The following is a 23142-nucleotide window of genomic DNA, read 5'->3' on the forward strand; positions in this document are numbered from 1 at the left end:
ATTTGAAGTTATGTATAAATTTTGTTGGAAGTCACTAGGTGCTCTCATTCCTTACCATTGGACAAATGAAGTCCACATATTTGTGTGTCATCAGTTAAGTCACCTCAAGAGAAACACACAGTTTCAGACTACAATCCTTACAGGTTGTGCGGGTTCCACAGCTATGCCACATCTGTATCTCCCCAGATACTTCAATTGCACCCTTCTTCCTTGGCCACACTTTCCGTGGTCTTCCTCTTCTTCTCCTTCCAGGACGTTGCCATGAAAGTGCTCTCTCTTTGTCTTACTGTATTAAATTTTTAACACAAGACTGTACCTCTTAATGAGCAGACTAGGACAGCATTTTAATTTTTTAATTCAGTTAATAATTCCATGAATTACTGAAAATTGAATTTTTGTTGCCCTATACTGTAACTGGTGCCTGATTACAATTTCTGGGTTACAGGGTAGTGTTTTGATAATATAGACGTTAAGATGTTGTTTTTGTAAAGCAAAAATAGGAAAAGAACTTTTAAGACAAAACATTTATTTCACATTTGGTACACAAAAATAAATGCACTACATTTTCATACTTCTTATGGCATCATAATGAATAAGTTTGTTAAATGGCAGTTTCATACTTTTTCTAATGTTTATAAAAATGTAAATGTCTACAAACATATTAAAATATCCATCTGAATAAAATAATGAGTCATTAAATATAATATACACTGAAACATAACACAAACATAGCTATAAACATCTAATATCAACAACAAATTTCACTCTCAGACAGACAAACTACGTATATTTAATGAAGCACACTGTAGAAACACATGATTAGATTACTAAGCATGTATTGAAGACAATTTGTTCTTCATACATGATCATTTCTTGTTACTGTACTAATGAATAAACTGAAAATTTCTGGTGTTGTATTTTAAATATTTGCCAATGATTTCTTGCTGGAATGAAATTGTACTATTAACTATATTTCAACTAATTTCTTGATTTTGTTACAGTTCTTTTCACTCATCATAGCTACTCACATCTGGCTACAGCTGTCTTCTCATAGACATAATTAATTTTATTATACAGCTTATAAAAGTTGCCCTGAGAATATAAAATTAAATGTTATTTTACAAAAAGGCACCAAAAGTAAATCTAATTACATCATAGTAGCTACCAGATGTTTAATATAAAACTCAGCTGCCTTTTACATAAGTGCAACAGGCCAGTTTAAAGTGTTTCTTGTTTATAGGAAAACTCCATACACTGATATCAAAACACATTAATGTATAATACAAACATATTTTTACAAAAAATGTATCTTTAGCTTGACATTGTTTTCAAGGCTGCACTTTTCCTACTATTTTGAACATCTGGATCGTGCAGATATAAATACACATCAAAAAGTTTTAATGGAGTACTTTAAATTCTCTTCCTGTAATATATAAATAAAAATAAAGTTCTGATGAATACACGACCTTATATTCATTTAATACTGCCTAAAAGTATTTGAAACATCCATAGAAATAAAGCCTTATACTGAATGTCAGCATGAAAGACATAAACTTTGTTTCCTTCCAAGTGCTGCTGACAGTGTATGAAATATGAGTAATAAACTGCATCAAAAATAAATTAAAGATTAATCTCATGACAGTACTGTTTCCATTATTTTGATGAAATGAAATAAGGAAATAAGTAAACTTTATGAAATACCAGACATTCAATATCATGGCATCATCTTGAACTTTGAGACAGTAGCTACCAACATGGTTAGCTGAAATCAAAATATACAATAACGTGCAGGGAAAATGATGATGTGTGACTCGATACAAAATATATGTGATGTTAATGAAAAAAGGAGGAATTTGGCAGATAATAGCTAATTTAGTTCCTAATATATACTACATTACTAACAAATGTTGAATCTGAAACAGCAGTCTTATTTAAATAATGCATCCCTCTTTTGTGAGATGTTCTCTCATATAATTCTCCAAAACAATACAAAAAATTCCTTAATGTACTTGAATGTCAAATTGCAGATCATTAAATCTGGCTCTTCTTAAGCTGCATTCCCAGTACCATTCACTTCTTTCTTGGGTTCAACCATGAAATTAAGGAATCCATCCACATCATCAAGCTCTTTTGATGTAAATTTTGCAGCAATTGTTGCCCGGCCATCATATTTTGGTGTAAATTTAAAGTTGACTGATGCCTCTTCATCGGGAGCAATGTTCCTAAAAACATAACAATTTTTTTGTCATTCACTGGAAAATAGGAGTGATTCAACTGCAGAAATTATAATTACGTAACATCTATTTTTTATAGCATTTCCTTTATCACATTTTAGTTAAACTGAGTTCTGGTGTTTTAAGTGGCCTTGGCAATACCTTTGCTTGTGTGTATCATTAAATTATACTAGGAAAACCAAAATATTAAGGCCTTCAAGGAATCTGCCCTACATGGTTGGTGCCAAATCTTAAAAATGGAATGCTAAAGGTGATGTTGAGAATTTATATGGCATACATAAATGGTTTGCGAAATGCATTGAAGAACTCCTTGAAAAATGTAACGGCTCCTGATGATGTGAGTGTACTGACAAAGGATCCAAACATAACATACCTGGTTCACCCAGAAAAATAATGGAGTATGCTTATAGGTGGTTTGCAGTAAACAGCTTCACTTCCAATCTTACAAAAACTAAACTGTATCTAACACTGCTAAGATGCTGAATTGCAGATAGGCACTACAAAAATACTTCACAAATTAAGTTTGGCCAGTAAGGCCTTAATCAAAAATAGATCTCACACACACACACACACACACACACACACACACACACACACACACACACACACACATGCAAATGCAACTCGCACATACGACTGCAGTCTCAGGGAACTGAAACCACACTACGAGCAGCAGCACCAGAGCATGATGGGAGTGGTGACTGCTTGGGGGTAAGGAGGAGGCTGGGACAGGCAGGGGGGTGAGTGATAGTAGGGTAGGGTTGACGGAGAGTGAAGTGCTGCATGTCAGATGGAGGGCAGAGGAGAAGTGTGGTTGGGGGGGGGGGGGGGGGTTACATTCCAGTCTGGGTTTTCCATTGTTTGATTTAAACTTTACCTGAGGAATATTCAGTTGAAAACACCAATAAATTACAGGACAGAATTATTAGCAAGTGTTTCCTTTCATGACACAGAATGTTTCATATTACCAAGAGAGAACAGTAGATCAGGGGTAGTCTCAGGCCCTGGATGACAGGGACATACCTCCCTAAGGAAGGAACTAACATTCCAAAAGCTAGGATAGTATTGCCACTTTCACTTTTACATGTGTCTGTTGACAATATTAAACAGTTTGCTATAAATTTTCTCTCATTTCCTTTTTTAAAAGACTCAATTTTGCAATTCCAAAAATTAAAAACGACTTACAAGTACAAAAGTATGGACAAAAATCAAATGTGATGTGATGAGTAAATTGTCTAGGTATTCAGATGGATAAAATGCAACTTACAACAATTTAAAGCAGAGATCAATGAGAACACGCTGAATGGAACTCCATGTGTGAAATTCCCAGGCATCCAAATGGGTGAAATACGAATGTAGTGATTTGAACACAGATTTTTTTTTTTTTAATACAGCAGTATATATGCTTTGATAAATATGACCAAAACATTCAATATGATCTCCACAATACATTGACGAACATGATCAACAGAATTTACAAGTTACATCATTGATCAGATCTTCATTTCAGAAACAAGCTGTAATTTCACAAGCAGCGTACTTAGCATTGGTGACAGTGATCATGAGACACAGCTACTGTGGAAAGAAATAGCAACAGGTTGTAGCAGTTGCAAAAATGTAGTTGAAAAAGTAACTTTTTCTGAAGACAAAATTAGAATTTTTAAAATCTTACTAGGTAGGGGAAACTGGGAAAGTATTTCCATTCAGAACAATGTTGTCAACATGTACAGCCCATAACAGAAATTGCATGACCATTCACCTTATCATTACACTCAACTGCACAGCTTTAATGTCTCTTTTAGAGAACAACCCCTAAGGAGACAAAGTGCTACCAACATGAAATCTCCAAGCATGAGGTCAAAAGAATATCTGAATATTGTCAGACTGTTTTACACACACACACACACACACACACACACACACACACACACACACACACACACACACATATCCATCCACACATACACAGACACAAGCACACATATTAAAAGGCCTTTTAATATGTCTGCTTGTGTCTGTGTATGTGCGGATGGATATCTGTGTGTGTGCGTGCGCGAGTGTACATCTGTCCTTTTTTTCCCCTAAGGGAAGTCTTTCCGCTCCCGGGATTGGAATGACTCCTTACCCTCTCCCTTAAAACCCACATCCTTTCGTCTTTCCCTCTCCTTCCTGAAGAAGCAACCATCGGTTGCGAAAGCTAGCAAATCTGTGTGTGTGTTTGTGTGTTTTGTTCATGTGCCTGTCTGCATATATATATATATAAATAAAACAGAAAGAAACTTCCACATGGGAAAAATATATTAAAAATAAAGATTCCAAGACTTACCAAGCGGGAAAGCGCCGGCAGACAGGCACATGAACAAAACACACAAACACACACACAGAATTACAAGCTTTCGCAACTGGCAGTTGCTTCGTCAGGAAGGAAGGAAGGAGAGGGAAAAATGAAAGGGTGTGGGTTTTAAGGGAGAGGGTAAGGAGTCATTCCAATCCCGGGAGCGGAAAGACTTCCCTTAGGGGAAAAAAAGGACAGGTGTACACTCGCACACACACACACACACACATATCCATCCGCACATACACAGACACAACTGCCAGTTGCGAAAGCTTGTAATTCTGTGTGTGTGTTTGTGTGTTTTGTTCATGTGCCTGTCTGCCGGCGCTTTCCCGCTTGGTAAGTCTTGGAATCTTTATTTTTAATATATATATATATATATATATATATATATATATATATATATATATATATATAACAGAAAAAAACTTCCACATGGAAAAAAATATATTAAAAACAAAGATTCCAAGACTTACCAAGCGGGAAAGCGCCGGCAGACAGGCACATGAACAAAACACACAAACACACACACAGAATTACGAGCTTTCGCAACTGGCAGTTGCTTCGTCAGGAAGGAAGGAAGGAGAGGGAAAAATGAAAGGATGTGGATTTTAAGGGAGAGGGTAAGGAGTCATTCCAATCCCGGGAGCGGAAAGACTTCCCTTAGGGAAAAAAAGGACAGGTGTACACTCGCACACACACACACACACACACATATCCATCCGCACATACACAGACACAAGCAGACATATTTAAAGGCAAAGAGTAAGGGCAGAGATGTCAGTCGAGGCGGAAGTACAGAGGCAAAGAAGTTGTTGAAAGACAGGTGAGGTATGAGTGGCGGCAACTTGAAATTAGCGGAGGTTGAGGCCTGGCGGATATCGAGAAGAGAGGATATACTGAAGGGCGAGTTCCCATCTCCGGAGTTCGGATAGGTTGGTGTTGGTGGGAAGTATCCAGATAACTCTGACGGTGTAACACTGTGCCAAGATGTGCTGGCCGTGCATCAAGGCATGTTTAGCCACAGGGTGATCCTCATTACCAACAAACACTGTCTGCCTGTGTCCATTCATGCGAATGGACAGTTTGTTGCTGGTCATTCCCACATAGAAAGCATCACAGTGCAGGCAGGTCAGTTGGTAAATCACGTGGGTGCTTTCACATGTGGCTCTCCCTTTGATCGTGTACACCTTCCGGGTTACAGGACTGGAGTAGGTGGTGGTGGGAGGGTGCTTAGGACAGGTTTTACACTGGGGGCGGTTGCAAGGGTAGGAGCCAGAGGGTAGGGGAGGTGGTTTGGGGATTTCATAGGGATGAACCAAGAGGTTACGAAGGTTAGGTGGACGGCGGAAAGACACTCTTGGTGGAGTGGGGAGGATTTCATGAAGGATGGATCTCATTTCGGGGCAGGATTTTAGGAAGTCGTATCCCTGCTGGAGAGCCACATTCAAGGTCTGATCCAGTCCCGGGAAGTATTCTGTTACAAGTGGGGCACTTTTGGGGTTCTTCTGTGAGAGGTTCTGGGTTTGAGGGGATGAGGAAGTGGCTCTGGTTATCTGCTTCTGTACCAGTTTGGGAGGGTAGTTGCGGGATGCGAAAGCTGTTTTCAGGTTGTTGGTGTAATGGTCGAGGGATTCAGGACTGGAGCAGATTCGTTTGTCACGAAGGCCTAGGCTGTAGGGAAGGGACCGTTTGATATGGAATGGGTGGCAGCTGTCATAATGGAGGTACTGTTGCTTGTTGGTGGGTTTGATGTGGACGGATGTGTGCAGCTGGCCATTGGACAGATGGAGGTCAACGTCTAGGAAAGTGGCATGGGATTTGGAGTAGGACCAGGTGAATCTGATGGAACTAAAGGAGTTGAGGTTGGAGAGGAAATTCTGGAGTTGTTCTTCACTGTGAGTCCAGATCATGAAGATGTCATCAATAAATCTGTACCAAACTTTGGGTTGGCAGGCTTGGGTAACCAAGAAGGCTTCCTCTAAGCGACCCATAAATAGGTTGGCATACGAGGGGGCCATCCTGGTACCCATGGCTGTTCCCTTTAATTGTTGGTATGTCTGGCCTTCAAAAGTGAAGAAGTTGTGGGTCAGGATGAAGCTGGCTAAGGTGACGAGGAAAGAGGTTTTAGGTAGGGTGGCAGGTGATCGGCGTGAAAGGAAGTGCTCCATTGCAGCGAGGCCCTGGACATGCAGGATATTTGTGTATAGGGAAGTGGCATCAATGGTTACAAGGATGGTTTCCGGGGGTAACAGACTGGGTACGGATTCCAGGCGTTCGAGAAAGTGGTTGGTGTCTTTGATGAAGGATGGGAGACTGCATGTAATGGGTTGAAGGTGTTGATCTACGTAGGCAGAGATACGTTCTGTGGGGGCTTGGTAACCAGCTACAATGGGGCGGCCAGGATGTTTGGATTTGTGAATTTTAGGAAGTAGGTAGAAGGTAGGAGTGCGAGGTGTCGGTGGGGTGAGGAGTTTGATGGAGTCAGGTGAAAGGTTTTGTAGGGGGCCTAAGGTTCTGAGGATTCCTTGAAGCTCCGCCTGGACATCAGGAATGGGATTACCTCGGCAAACTTTGTATGTAGAGTTGTCTGAAAGCTGACGCAGTCCCTCAGCCACATACTCCCGACGATCAAGTACCACGGTCGTGGAACCCTTGTCAGCCGGAAGAATGATGATGGATCGGTCAGCTTCCAGATCACGGATAGCCTGGGATTCAGCTGTGGTGATGTTGGGAGTAGGATTAAGGTTTTTCAAGAAAGATTGAGAGGCAAGGCTGGAAGTGAGAAATTCCTGGAAGGTTTGGAGAGGGTGATTTTGAGGAAGAGGAGGTGGGTCCCGCTGTGATGGAGGACGGAACTGTTGCAGGCAGGGTTCAATTTGGATAGTGTCTTGGGGAGTTGGATCATTAGGAGTGGGATCAGGATTGTTTTTCTTCGTGGCAAAGTGATATTTCCAGCAGAGACTACGAGTGTAGGACAGTAAATCCTTGACAAGGGCAGTTTGGTTGAACCTGGGAGTGGGGCTGAAGGTGAGGCCTTTGGATAGGACAGAGGTTTCGGATTGGGAGAGAGGTTTGGAGGAAAGGTTAACTATTGAATTGGGGTGTTGTGGTTCCAGATTGTGTTGACTGGAATTTTGAGGTGTTGGGGGGAGTGGAGCTGGAAGTGGGAGATTGAGTAGATGGGAGAGACTGGGTCTGTGTGCAATGAGAGGAGGTTGAGGTTTGTTGGAAAGGTTGTGGAGGGTGAGTGAGTTGCCTTTCCGGAGGTGGGAAACCAGGAGATTGGATAGTTTTTTGAGGTGGAGGGTGGCATGTTGTTCTAATTTGCGGTTGGCCTGTAGGAGGATGCTATGTACAGCCGGTGTGGATGTGGGAGAGGAAAGATTGAGGACTTTGATTTGGGATAGGAGTTGACGGGTGTGTTCATTGGCCGAGTCGATGTATAGGTGAAGGATTAGGCGGGTGAGGGCTATGGATTGTGCTGTTTGGAACTGGTATAAGGACTGATGGAAAGAAGGATTGCAGCCAGAGATGGGAACTTTAAGTGTGAGGCCTTTGGGAGTAATGCCAAATGTCAGACAAGCCTGAGTAAATAAAATATGGGAGCGTAATCTGGCTAGGGTGAAGGCATGTTTGCGGAGGGAATGTAAATAAAATTTAATGGGGTCGTTGTAGGGATGTTGTGAGGTTGACATGGTATTAGTAGGTGGAGAGGGTAATATGAGGTTAAAGTGAAAGTAAAGAGAGATTTGCAGAGGGAGAGATAAAGGTGTGAAAAAAGTCGAAGAAGTGTTGGTTTGAGATGAGCTATGTTGATCATGTGCTGAACTTAGGTTGGTGAACAACAATGGGTGCAAAGGTTGGGTAGTTATGTTGTCTCCAGATCACGTTAAAGGGTGGGGAAATTCAAGAAAATTTCGAAAAAAAAATTTTTTTCGAAAAAAAAAATTTCGAAAAAAGTTTCGAAAAAATAATTTGCGGAAAAATAAAATTCGAAAAAAATTTTCGAATAAAATCTCGAAGAATATGTGTGTAAATGTATTCAAAGGACTGGTTATGTACTGGCAGGTTATGATTATGAGGCTAACAATTGTTTGATGAAGAAATAATAGCGTGTAAACCTGTGGGAAGCTGCTAAAAAATGATCGGTTTTGTGGGAAAAACTGGAATGGAAATAAAACGAAAGTTGTTGGAAAAAAACTGAGATGGTTGTGTAATGGGTGAAAGGAACTGAAGCTGTAAAATAGTATTCACGAGTTTACACGAAATGTTTGTAAACTTGGAACAATGGATTTTATAGCAGCGGTTATGTTGAAAACGTTGAAAATTTTAGGTTATGGTTTGGAGGTAAATTACGTATTATTGAGTATAATTAGGCAGGATAAAATGTATGGTAGATTACGGAAAAATGGAAGATGAATACAAAGTGGAACTTCTTGTACAAACGAAAAGAGAAAGTAAGACGATAGAGAAGATTTCGAAATGCAACAGAGACAATAACAAACGTAATTGTTGGGTTCAAATTAATGATGATGTAAATAAAACAGAAAGAAACTTCCACATGGAAAAAATATATTAAAAACAAAGATTCCAAGACTTACCAAGCGGGAAAGCGCCGGCAGACAGGCACATGAACAAAACACACAAACACACACACAGAATTACGAGCTTTCGCAACTGGCAGTTGCTTCGTCAGGAAGGAAGGAAGGAGAGGGAAAAATGAAAGGATGTGGGTTTTAAGGGAGAGGGTAAGGAGTCATTCCAATCCCGGGAGCGGAAAGACTTCCCTTAGGGAAAAAAAGGACAGGTGTACACTCGCACACACACACACACACACACACACATATCCATCCGCACATACACAGACACAAGCAGACATATTTAAAGGCAAAGAGTAAGGGCAGAGATGTCAGTCGAGGCGGAAGTACAGAGGCAAAGAAGTTGTTGAAAGACAGGTGAGGTATGAGTGGCGGCAACTTGAAATTAGCGGAGGTTGAGGCCTGGCGGATATCGAGAAGAGAGGATATACTGAAGGGCGAGTTCCCATCTCCGGAGTTCGGATAGGTTGGTGTTGGTGGGAAGTATCCAGATAACTCTGACGGTGTAACACTGTGCCAAGATGTGCTGGCCGTGCATCAAGGCATGTTTAGCCACAGGGTGATCCTCATTACCAACAAACACTGTCTGCCTGTGTCCATTCATGCGAATGGACAGTTTGTTGCTGGTCATTCCCACATAGAAAGCATCACAGTGCAGGCAGGTCAGTTGGTAAATCACGTGGGTGCTTTCACATGTGGCTCTCCCTTTGATCGTGTACACCTTCCGGGTTACAGGACTGGAGTAGGTGGTGGTGGGAGGGTGCTTAGGACAGGTTTTACACCGGGGGCGGTTGCAAGGGTAGGAGCCAGAGGGTAGGGGAGGTGGTTTGGGGATTTCATAGGGATGAACCAAGAGGTTACGAAGGTTAGGTGGACGGCGGAAAGACACTCTTGGTGGAGTGGGGAGGATTTCATGAAGGATGGATCTCATTTCGGGGCAGGATTTTAGGAAGTCGTATCCCTGCTGGAGAGCCACATTCAAGGTCTGATCCAGTCCCGGGAAGTATTCTGTTACAAGTGGGGCACTTTTGGGGTTCTTCTGTGAGAGGTTCTGGGTTTGAGGGGATGAGGAAGTGGCTCTGGTTATCTGCTTCTGTACCAGTTTGGGAGGGTAGTTGCGGGATGCGAAAGCTGTTTTCAGGTTGTTTGTGTAATGGTCGAGGGATTCAGGACTGGAGCAGATTCGTTTGTCACGAAGGCCTAGGCTGTAGGGAAGGGACCGTTTGATATGGAATGGGTGGCAGCTGTCATAATGGAGGTACTGTTGCTTGTTGGTGGGTTTGATGTGGACGGATGTGTGCAGCTGGCCATTGGACAGATGGAGGTCAACGTCTAGGAAAGTGGCATGGGATTTGGAGTAGGACCAGGTGAATCTGATGGAACTAAAGGAGTTGAGGTTGGAGAGGAAATTCTGGAGTTGTTCTTCACTGTGAGTCCAGATCATGAAGATGTCATCAATAAATCTGTACCAAACTTTGGGTTGGCAGGCTTGGGTAATCAAGAAGGCTTCCTCTAAGCGACCCATAAATAGGTTGGCATACGAGGGGGCCATCCTGGTACCCATGGCTGTTCCCTTTAATTGTTGGTATGTCTGGCCTTCAAAAGTGAAGAAGTTGTGGGTCAGGATGAAGCTGGCTAAGGTGACGAGGAAAGAGGTTTTAGGTAGGGTGGCAGGTGATCGGCGTGAAAGGAAGTGCTCCATTGCAGCGAGGCCCTGGACATGCAGGATATTTGTGTATAGGGAAGTGGCATCAATGGTTACAAGGATGGTTTCCGGGGGTAACAGACTGGGTACGGATTCCAGGCGTTCGAGAAAGTGGTTGGTGTCTTTGATGAAGGATGGGAGACTGCATGTAATGGGTTGAAGGTGTTGATCTACGTAGGCAGAGATACGTTCTGTGGGGGCTTGGTAACCAGCTACAATGGGGCGGCCAGGATGTTTGGATTTGTGAATTTTAGGAAGTAGGTAGAAGGTAGGAGTGCGAGGTGTCGGTGGGGTGAGGTGTTTGATGGAGTCAGGTGAAAGGTTTTGTAGGGGGCCTAAGGTTCTGAGGATTCCTTGAAGCTCCGCCTGGACATCAGGAATGGGATTACCTCGGCAAACTTTGTATGTAGAGTTGTCTGAAAGCTGACGCAGTCCCTCAGCCACATACTCCCGACGATCAAGTACCACGGTCGTGGAACCCTTGTCAGCCGGAAGAATGATGATGGATCGGTCAGCTTTCAGATCACGGATAGCCTGGGATTCAGCTGTGGTGATGTTGGGAGTAGGATTAAGGTTTTTCAAGAAAGATTGAGAGGCAAGGCTGGAAGTGAGAAATTCCTGGAAGGTTTGGAGAGGGTGATTTTGAGGAAGAGGAGGTGGGTCCCGCTGTGATGGAGGACGGAACTGTTGCAGGCAGGGTTCAATTTGGATAGTGTCTTGGGGAGTTGGATCATTAGGAGTGGGATCAGGATTGTTTTTCTTCGTGGCAAAGTGATATTTCCAGCAGAGACTACGAGTGTAGGACAGTAAATCCTTGACAAGGGCAGTTTGGTTGAACCTGGGAGTGGGGCTGAAGGTGAGGCCTTTGGATAGGACAGAGGTTTCGGATTGGGAGAGGGGTTTGGAGGAAAGATTAACTACTGAATTGGGGTGTTGTGGTTCCAGATTGTGTTGACTGGAATTTTGAGGTGTTGGGGGGAGTGGAGCTGGAAGTGGGAGATTGAGTAGATGGGAGAGACTGGGTCTGTGTGCAATGAGAGGAGGTTGAGGTTTGTTGGAAAGGTTGTGGAGGGTGAGTGAGTTGCCTTTCCGGAGGTGGGAAACCAGGAGATTGGATAGTTTTTTGAGGTGGAGGGTGGCATGTTGTTCTAATTTGCGGTTGGCCTGTAGGAGGATGCTATGTACAGCCGGTGTGGATGTGGGAGAGGAAAGATTGAGGACTTTGATTTGGGATAGGAGTTGACGGGTGTGTTCATTGGCCGAGTCGATGTATAGGTGAAGGATTAGGCGGGTGAGGGCTATGGATTGTGCTGTTTGGAACTGGTATAAGGACTGATGGAAAGAAGGATTGCAGCCAGAGATGGGAACTTTAAGTGTGAGGCCTTTGGGAGTAATGCCAAATGTCAGACAAGCCTGAGTAAATAAAATATGGGAGCGTAATCTGGCTAGGGTGAAGGCATGTTTGCGGAGGGAATGTAAATAAAATTTAATGGGGTCGTTGTAGGGATGTTGTGAGGTTGACATGGTATTAGTAGGTGGAAAGGGTAATATGAGGTTAAAGTGAAAGTAAAGAGAGATTTGCAGAGGGAGAGATAAAGGTGTGAAAAAAGTCGAAGAAGTGTTGGTTTGAGATGAGCTATGTTGATCATGTGCTGAACTTAGGTTGGTGAACAACAATGGGTGCAAAGGTTGGGTAGTTATGTTGTCTCCAGATCACGTTAAAGGGTGGGGAAATTCAAGAAAATTTCGAAAAAAAAAATTTTTCGAAAAAAAAATTTCGAAAAAAGTTTCGAAAAAATAATTTGCGGAAAAATAAAATTCGAAAAAAATTTTCGAATAAAATCTCGAAGAATATGTGTGTAAATGTATTCAAAGGACTGGTTATGTACTGGCAGGTTATGATTATGAGGCTAACAATTTTCGGCCAGCACATCTTGGCACAGTGTTACACCGTCAGAGTTATCTGGATACTTCCCACCAACACCAACCTATCCGAACTCCGGAGATGGGAACTCGCCCTTCAGTATATCCTCTCTTCTCGATATCCACCAGGCCTCAACCTCCGCTAATTTCAAGTTGCCGCCACTCATATCTCACCTGTCTTTCAACAACTTCTTTGCCTCTGTACTTCTGCCTCGACTGACATCTCTGCCCTTACTCTTTGCCTTTAAATATGTCTGCTTGTGTCTGTGTATGTGCGGATGGATATGTGTGTGTGTGTGTGTGTGTGCGAGTGTACACCTGTCCTTTTTTCCCTAAGGGAAGTCTTTCCGCTCCCGGGATTGGAATGACTCCTTACCCTCTCCCTTAAAACCCACATCCTTTCATTTTTCCCTCTCCTTCTTTCCTTCCTGACGAAGCAACTGCCAGTTGCGAAAGCTCGTAATTCTGTGTGTGTGTTTGTGTGTTTTGTTCATGTGCCTGTCTGCCGGCGCTTTCCCGCTTGGTAAGTCTTGGAATCGTTATATATATATATATATATATATATATATATATATATATATATATATATATATATATATATATATATGCAACTTGCACACACATCTGCAGTCTCAGAGAGCTGAGAGCACACAGGTCCCATCTCCTTAAATCCCCATTTTTTTGCAGTTTCTTCAGTTTTAATCTACAATTCATAACCAATAGATTGTGGTCAGAGTCTACATCTGCCCCCAGAAACGTCTTACAATTTAAAACCTGGTTCCTAAATCTCTGTCTTGCCATTATATAATCTATTTGATACCTTATAGTATCTCCAGGCTTCTTCCATGTATACAACCTTCTTTCGTGATTCTTGAACCAAGCTCTGTGCAAAATTCTACCAGGCAGCTTCCTCTTTCATTTCTTATCCCCAATCCTTATTCCCTACTATGTTTTCTTCTCTCCCTTTTCCTAATGTTGAATTCCAGTCATCCATGACTATTAAATGTTCATCTCCATTCACTATCCAAGTAATTTATTTTTTCTCATCATACATTTCATCAATTTCTTCATTGCAGAGCTAGTTGGCCTATAAACTTGACACCTTGAACATATGGTAATAGATTGCTGTTTTGTGCTTCCTTCTGTTCTCCTCTATTGCCTTCATTCTTTGTCACCATAGTTTTATCTATTAGTTTCATCCCATAATCATTGGCATCAAAAATGGACTTGAGGTTTTGTAGTTCATCCTTTAGATGTTCCTTAGCACTGATCCTGTGAACCCTCTTGGTTAAAGCACGCAGGGTGGATTTCTTCTCAATAGGGTGATGACGATAGGAGGCAGTGCTTGTCAGTACTAGTTTGGTTCTATATACTCTATGGCCCAGTTTACCATCAGACTTTCTGTAAACTTCTGCATTGGGCAAAGGCAGCACCCAATTCTTTTCCATCTCCATAGTGGATTGGATTCTGCTGGGCTGCTGGATGAGATGTTGGTGGAAATTTCATAACTCTTCCTCTCCATGTGGCCAGATAATGAAAGTATTATCAGCATCTCAGAACCAACATTCTGGGCGTAATGGTGTGGACTGGAACACTGTTTCTTCAAATGCTTCCATGAAGTTGTCTGCTACAATAGGCAAGAGAGGGGAGACCACAGCTACACCATCTGGCTCTTCATAGAATTCCCCATTCCACCTGAGATAGGTGATCGTTGAACAGTGGTGCACTAGCTCGCAGATATTGGGTGCCACACGTTCCTCTAAGATGTTCATTGTGCCTTGTACTGGTACATTTGTGAATAAAGATTTCATGTCAAAGCTAACCATCAGGACTGTGGCAAAGATACACTTTTGATTTAAAAGTTCAACAAAATGGATGGAGTCCTGAACATACAAATTTATGTGGCTCACCAAATGTTGGAGCTTTGGACCCAGTTCCTTCGCTAGACTATATGTTGTTGAATTAATGGTACTTACAGTCGGTTGCAAAGGAAATGCCTCTTTATGGACCTTCAGTACACCATATATATCCTTCGTGCCTGTGGAACTTATGGAATGAGTCCTCTGGCCATATCAAAATTCTTTCTAGTTTGCTTTGGCAGTGTTTGCGTCAATGTGATTATCTTGGCCATTAGCTCTCCCTTAAGCTTCTTACAAATTGGTTCATTCAGAAGATCCTTCATTTGTTTATTATAATCTTCCATGCCCAACACAACAGTCGCATTTCCCTTGTCTGCTCATGTTATTACTAAATGAGAGCTATTCTTCTGTTCGCACACATCCACACCACACACACACACACACACACACACACACACACACACACACGAATGCACGTGCGCGCAAACACGCAGACATGCAAACACACTTGTATGCACATGTCTGTGCCTCTGTGTGGTGCTGGCTAGACACACAATGCTGGTACTGCATTCTGACAGGTGAACTAGGGTAGCATGGGTAGAAGAAGAGAGAGGTGGATGCAGGGAGAGGAGTTTGGTGCCACATAGAGGCATAGGTAAATATATTTTTGTGTATGTGCACGTGTTTTTACTCTAGCCCGGAAAAGGGTTACTCCAAAAGTTAGCAAGTTTTGTTTCTTTTTTTGAACTTATGTTCAGTGCTCCTGCTTTTTGGTGAGTGGTCTCCTTTATGCATAAGTATTTACACTACACCCGAACTTCCCTAAAAATGTATAAAAAGTTTGAAAGTATAATATAAATGTTTCTAGTGTTACTGCAATAGCTACACTGCCAGTTGACAGGCTGATGTGCATAACTCCAACTGCAAATATGACTCTTAATAAGGAGTGAAAATTCAAAAGAATTACTTACATAGTAAAGGAAAGTTTTACTTGTCTAATGAGGAAGATTATAGTTAAATGAACAAATGAATGAATTATATGTGGTCTGTTGTGATTTAGAATGATATGGGAAAGAGATTAATTTAGGTTGACACACATTCCTGGAACTTTCTTCCCAAAACTATTAATAGATTACATAGTCCAAAGGAAGTACAAGGGATGGGCAACATAATTCTTATATGACCCATTGAAGTGCAGTATCAGAAATGTACATTTGTGTGTTTTTAACCGTTACCTCTTTTGTTTTGAGTTAGATATTAACTATCAATCTTTTTTTAGCTCTAACTACAATAATATATCCAAGTACACTGTTGAATGCATTGTGTGTAATGGTGTGTCTTGATTCATCTTTTACATTTCAAGTTAAATTTTTATTATTATATGAATTAAACAAATATTTCATACTTCCTGCCTGGGCAACAGTGTACAGTTTCACACTGATATGTTCAAAGTTAAGTAAAAAATTTCTAATTAAAAATTTCAAATGCAAATCATATGACGAAGTATCGTCATACTTAAATACGTACTGGGAAAGTTTTATCTTCTGTGTTTTAGCTATTCCAGGGCCTTCAATCAAGAACTGTCCTTTCTTCACTGGTATTGGCAATGGGTTCTTCAAAGTTGCGACAGCAGACATCTCTTGACCTTGTACAGGTTCACCTTCCAACTGTAGAAAAAAAGGAGATTGTATTAAAAATGTTGAAACTACACAAATCATACGGAGCAAAAGCAGCACATATATGAATTTAATTCATTTTGTTTTGGATCAATACATGCATTGATGAAAGAAGTTAAACTTTAATTCTTATATTTTGAAAAATAACTGAATAACTTCATGTGGCAGCTGGCAGCATATTTGCTTTTTCTGTGGTTTACAAAGCATTGTATATTCCAGAATGAATCTCTCATTCTACAGCAGAGTGTGAGCTATTGTGAAATTTCCTAAAGGAATGAAACTTGTGCCAGGCCAGAACGAGAACCCAGACTTTACTTTGCCTGTGAAAGTAGGGCTCTATGTTCAAATGCACTTCCAGCAAACACAATCAATGTGTCAGGAAGTTTCACATGGAATACAGGTGCTAAGAGCCCTGTGATGTGTGGAACAAATAGTAGTTATCTTATCACTGAATACCTCACAATAAAACAATGGCTAGTGAGAACTAAAAGTAAGTGTTGCTTTTTTAAAAGTGAGCATCATGAACAAGATAATTTTTCTGGGACATTTGAATCTAACTTCATCAGATTTTTTTCTAAGTAATCATTCTGTAAAATCAAATGGTTTGGATTCATTCTGTAGTTGAACATATGGCAATGCAACTTTGTTCCTGAAATAAGTTCTTAATATGAAAAATGCCAGTTCATTTAATGGTCACTACAACTGCTGGGTGGAGTGTTTCACAGGCCAGCATAACATGAGAACTAGGCAGCTCAATTGTAGGGTCATGGAGGATTGTGGTGCTCATATTGATGCTTTATTTTTTACTTACTGAGAACAGAATTTCCCTCTTATCTCTCAGCTGCAACTGTATCTGTCACCAGCAATCTTCTGGAATGGAGTAAGGAGCAGCCAAGAGGCTGGGAGAAAGAGGGACAGTAGAGTATGGGTGGGTGAGGTGCTAGTGCTGCCTGGAGGTCTACATGGGCTTGAGGGAATAGCATAGGGCTGTTAGGTGTAGTGTTGGGAGGCTGTGCTGGTGGGGGGGATTGGGAGTAAGGCAGAGTAGAGAGAGAAGAAGTAGAGAAGAGAAAAAGGACTTGTAGGTGCACTGGTGGGATAGAAGACATATGGAGAACTGGAGTGGGAGCAGGGAAGCGGATAGATATGTGAGAGACAGGGACTAGTGAAGCTTCAGACCAATGAGATTACAGGACCAAAGGATATGTTATAGAGGAGTATCCATCTGAGCAGTTCAGAAAAGGTGGTACCAGTAGGAATAATCCAGATAGCTGTAAAGGAGTCATTAAAATGAAGCACATCATGTTGGGCAGAATGTTCAGCAACTGGGTGGTCCAGCTTTCTCTTAGACACATTTTGGCAATGGCTATTCATTTGAACAGACATCTTGTTAGTAGCCATGCCCACATAAAAACTGGCACAATGGCTTCAGCATAGATTGTTTGTCACATAGCTGCTCCCTTTGATGGGCTAGGAGGTGCCTGTAATTGGACTGGAGTAGGTGATAGTAGTAGGTCTATTGCATGTTATGAGCCATGAGGCAGGGGTTGGGAGCAGGTGTGGAATAGGGGCAGACAAGGATACTGTGTATGTTCAGTGGGTGATGGAATACCACTTTCGGAACTGTGGACAGGATAGTGGGGAGGATGTTCCTCATTTCGGGGCATGTCAAAATTCACATATAGAATGAGATTCAGTTGCTCCAGTCCTGGATGGTACAGAGTCATGAGAAGCACGCTTTTTTTGTAGCAACTGGATGGTGGGTATATGGGAGATGATAAGTGACTGGAGAGAGAAGGCATGAGAGATATGTTTCTGAACAAGGCTGGAAGGGTAATTTCAGTCTGCAAAAGTGTGCATGTGACCACTGACATATTTGGAGATAGGAAGCTCATCACTACAGATGTGATGTAGACAGGTGGCTAAGCAATTTAGAAGAAACTTCTTGGTATGGAATGGTTGGCAGCTGTCAAGGTGGTCGTAGGTTTGATGTGGAAGGAGATAATGATGTAGCCACCCTTGAGGTGGAGGTCACCATCAAAGAAGGTGGCTTTTGAAGTTAAGAAGGGCCAGGTGAAATGAATGGGGGTGAAGGTATAGAGATTCTGTTCACATCACAAAAATGTCAATAATGAAACTGAACCAGGAGAGGGGTTTACAATTCTGGGTGTCTAGGAAGAGTTCCTCCAGATACTCCGTGAATAGAATGGCGCAGAATGATGCTGTATGGCTGCCCTTTGCTATACCATGGATTTTTTGTAGCCAATTCCTTCAAAGGAGAATTAATTGTGGGTGAGGATGTAGTTGACCATAGTGACCAGGAAGGAGATAGCTATAATGGCAGCTACTGTGTAAGAGCAAAAGAGCATGTGAACACCCTAACTTTTGACACCTTGTGGATTTATTGTCTGTTTTTCTTTGAATGCTGTTAAACATAACATAGATGCTCCAATCTGAAAGATACCACACTTAAAGCTACTATGCTGCTGCTCCTCTACACTCCATGAAATTTGACATTGGAGTCATGAGCACACCTTCAGTTGTACTTGTTTTAAGGAACATTTGCACATTTGCAACTTGCATGATGTAATTGCCTTATGGACCAAGTACAAACAGATTTTATAAACAATGCACATGGCACTCAATTAGAACTTTATGTCAGTGCCATGAGGTGTAGCACACTGCAGCAGACTTTTATCTCAGTTTGTTTGGCATAAATCGTGCTATATGATAGCACACTTCTCAGATATGCTAATTCACTCACTATATACTGCAGTAAAATTAGACCAGATGTCAAAGTATGTTAAAGTTGTACTGACAGGAAACCTATTTTGTCTGATTTCTCATGCAGCTAAAGTCTTGCTGAGATTGTTGAATAGAAGGAATTGCAGAGGAGCAGTTCAGATTTAGAAGAGGAAAAGGAACAAGAGATGCTACTGGCCTGTTAAAAACTATAGGGGAAAGATATATATTGGAAAAATGTAGAGAAATCTTTGCTGTTTTTACAGAATTAGAAAAGGCTTTCGACAGAGTTAAGTGGAACAAGCTGATGGATATTTTGAAGAGGAAAGGAGTAGACTGGAAAGAGAGACAACTGATATAGAATCTATATTTACACCAGAAAGTAAGGATAAGGATTGGAAATGACATGTCAGAAGGAAGCAGCACTGGATGAGGTGTTAGACAGGGTTGTTGTGTTTCCCCACTGTTGTTTAACTCTTACCTTAAAGAGATTAATGCAAAAGGCTTAGATAGTAAAAGAGGAATGTGTATTGGTGGAAGGAGAATAGAATGTATAAGATTTGCTGATGACATGGTGTTAGTGGAAGAAAGTGAATGGACAGTGAATAATATGCTGAAAGATCTGAATAAAGCATATATGGAATATGAGATGTAAATAAACACAGGAAAACCAAAGAGTATGGTCATCAATACAAGATGCAGACTGTCCAATATTAATACCATTAGCCAAGTAACAGCATTTAAATATCTTGGAAGCACAATAACTGAAGACTTGAGATGTCACCAGGAAGTGAAAACTCAAACGGCCACAGTGAATGAGGCATTCAACAGAGAGAGGAGACTCTTATGTGACAAATTAGATAAAGACCTAAGGAAAAGGCTTGGCAAATGTTTTGTCTGGAGTGTGGCACTATATGGGGCAGAAACATGGACGCTGAGATGAGAGGATGAAAAAAGGTTAGAAGTATTTGAGATGTGGATGCGGAGGAGAATGGAGAGAATAAGCTGGGTGGAAATAGTGAGTAATGAAAGAATATTGGAAAGGGTTGGTGAGAGAAGATGTTTGCTGAAGGTTGTAAGAGAAAGGAAAAAGAACTGGTTGGGACATAAGGGCCTAAAGCACATCATCATCAATTGTGAGACTGTAATGTTTATTCATGGTTACGAAATCTGTTGATCTTATGGTGAGTCAGGTTTATTGGTGCTGTAGACCAACAATGTACGTATGAAAATTCACAAAAAGCTGTAACATTGGTTTCTCTGATATTTACTTAAATGTGGGATCAATGGTGGTGTGCTTTAGGCCCTTATAGATCTTAGTGTTTCATTTGTATTCTAGTCAAGTGTTGGTTGGTAGACAAGTTTGTTGGTAGACATTACTACTTGAGTTGTATCATTTCCATATACAGCACTTTGTGTTTGGTTGTTCAGTTTGTGGGAATCAGCTTTCATGTGCAGTGTAAACATGAACTATGTTGAGTCTATTTTAAATGCTACTGGAAAATTAAAGCTGTGGGATGGATCGTGAGTTGTGCTTGGGTAAATGAGTTGGTAGAGCACTGGCCCACAAAAGGCATACATCCCAGTTCGAATCTTGGTCTGACACGTAGTTTTAATCTGCTAGGAAGTTTCATATCAGTGCACACTCCTCTGCAGAGTGAAAACCTCACTCTGGGAACAGATAAGTAAATCACCAGGAAAAGTTAGACTCAAAGGAACTAGGGCCTCTGAGAACAGATCCTTTGGGAGGGTGACAAAATCAAATAAGTGGTGACTAGCAAACATTTAACAAGTAAATCAGTAGTCAGCACTACTTCTTGGATGGGTGTAGCATAAGAAAATCTGATTTCAGCCTGGAAGTAAATTCGTGAACTAATACATCTGTCAGGGATCTTGTGCATTTGTCCGAACAAAATGGACAGTTGGGAAAGCTTACACATTATTTTCTTATTGTCCTGAACTGTACTTATGTATAAAACAACAAAATTTCACAAAAACCATTATTTCTTTTGTCATATAAGTTATGCATCTAATTATTATTATTATTATTATTATTATTATTATTATTATATTATTATTATTGTTGTTATTATTATTGGTAGTGTCTGTAGTTGCATAAATTTGACGATAAGCATAACTGTTATACCACAGATGCTAGTAATTTCACACTCTCACATTTATCTGAATCTAAAAATTTGTGATCACCCAGAGTGTATATTCATGAGGCGCCACTGGATAGCAGTCTGGAGCCAGTTGAGCATTGAAAAAACAAGTATTCAACAGCAACATGGGATGAGCATTGGGAATGTTAGTGTAGAGGGAGGTGGCACTGTTAGTAACAAGCATGATAAAAGAACAGGGACTGTTGAGAGTCAGTGGCAGAAATGGTTGGTGTCCTTTATATAGGCTTTACAGCCCATCCCACCTGTTTTATTACTACCAGCACCAGTTTTTGTGAACTGTACTCTCACTACAATGTATACTCCATTCCCTTAACCCCCCCCCCCCCCGACCTAAATCTTTGCTCATCCCTGTCTCCCACCTACATATCTTCTTCCTACTTCACACTTCAGCACTAGACATGACACATGTCTTCCATCCTGCCAACATACTTGCAAGTCCCTTCCCTTCTCTGCTTCTCCTCACTCCTTCCTCCCCCCTCTCCCCCCCCCCCCCCCCCTCTGCTGCCCTTCCCAGCACAGCCACCTAACACTGCACTTAACAGCACTGTCCTGTGTAAGTACATGCATGCCACACCACCCTGTGCAAGTGTCTTCTCTAACATGTACCCTACTGTCCCTCCCCTCTCCACCTCATGCCTCCTTCTGAACCCCACCTTCCATCCCAGCAGATTGCTACTCGATACACACACAGTTGCAATTGGTCTGTAGCACCCTGAGACATAGGCCTTGTTTGTGTGAACTGAGGAAATGTGTGTGTGTGTTTTCTACTGCAAAAGGACTTTACCCAAAAGCCTTAATAGTTTAGCATTTGTTTCCACTGTACCTGTCTGTGACTCAGTACCTCCTCTTTACAGTGTGTAGCAATACATGCTTACTAATTGTTGTTACTTCATTCTGGGCTTTCCACTGCCAGATGAATTACTTTTTACTTTGTGCTATATCTGGATCATCAGAATACATCAGCTTTCTGATGTGTGTAGCTTTGCATTTCATAAGGGCCACTATAGTTGGTATTAAATTTATCATAATTTTCTTTGTTCATTTTACATACAGTGTGACTAAAAAATTGAACTTTTAGCAGTCTCAAATATTACACTAGCAACAAATTAAAGACATACATTACCTTAATCTTAATGTCAGGCTTACGGACACGGAAGTCATCCTGGGCAAAATATTCATACTTTGTGTCATGAACAGTGGCAAGACAGGCAATATTGAATGCACACTGATCCACCAGGTGTTTGTAATAATCCTCATATGCCACATCTATCCTTACTTCCTCAACTGAAACAAAATGGTTTTAAAATGGTACTGATAGAACTTTTCACATTTGTTGCTAATGTAAGTGTTGAAGAAGTATTTCTCATTTTTGTTATTTGCACATACCTTAAAATATTCCATTGGAAAGCTAAAATGAAATTTTTTATTTGAGAGATGACTAACAGTGGAGAAAACTGTAAAAGCTACTCTATGAGGTAGTTATATAAAAACAAACACACAACTCACGTAATTGCAGTGAATTCAAGAAGAATTTCATCAGCAGAAAATGCAATACCATTAATGAAATAATAATGATAGGAACTGCTAACAATGACTAATCTATTCTCCTTCTTTTATGCGCACTCAATGAGTCCATTAATGAAAGGAATTTGGGTTATTGTGTATTGTTCTCAAAATGATAGACAAGGTACGTTTCTCAGAATGGAAATGAAAATGACCATAAAAATGAGAAATTATATGTGTGGCTCAAGGAGATACAATGACTGACAAATACTTACCTGAATAGTGTATTCCAGGATTTGAAACCACCAGTTCCTTCATGAGGGATGAGAGAGGGATAGGCTGGGGAATGTTTGAAAGAAGGGACAAGTTATGCAGATTTCA

At 41.1% G+C, this 23142-nt stretch overlaps 1 protein-coding gene across 1 annotated transcript in view; it reads right to left on the reverse strand.

Annotated features, from left to right (window-relative positions):
• Window positions 1–506: 506 nt before the first annotated feature.
• LOC126336968 (annulin) overlaps window positions 507–23142 on the reverse strand; it is a 192977-nt gene continuing 170341 nt past the window's right edge. Inside the window, exons 12-14 of the mRNA XM_050001179.1 lie at window positions 22382–22542; window positions 16185–16324; window positions 507–2222 (exon numbers count right to left, since the gene is read on the reverse strand). Coding sequence (XP_049857136.1) covers window positions 2048–2222; window positions 16185–16324; window positions 22382–22542 — 476 coding nt within the window. The 3' untranslated portion in view covers window positions 507–2047. The remainder of the gene's footprint in view (window positions 2223–16184; window positions 16325–22381; window positions 22543–23142) is intronic.

The sequence above is a fragment of the Schistocerca gregaria genome, chromosome 2 (assembly GCF_023897955.1).
Source record: "Schistocerca gregaria isolate iqSchGreg1 chromosome 2, iqSchGreg1.2, whole genome shotgun sequence".
NCBI lineage: Eukaryota > Metazoa > Arthropoda > Insecta > Orthoptera > Acrididae > Schistocerca > Schistocerca gregaria.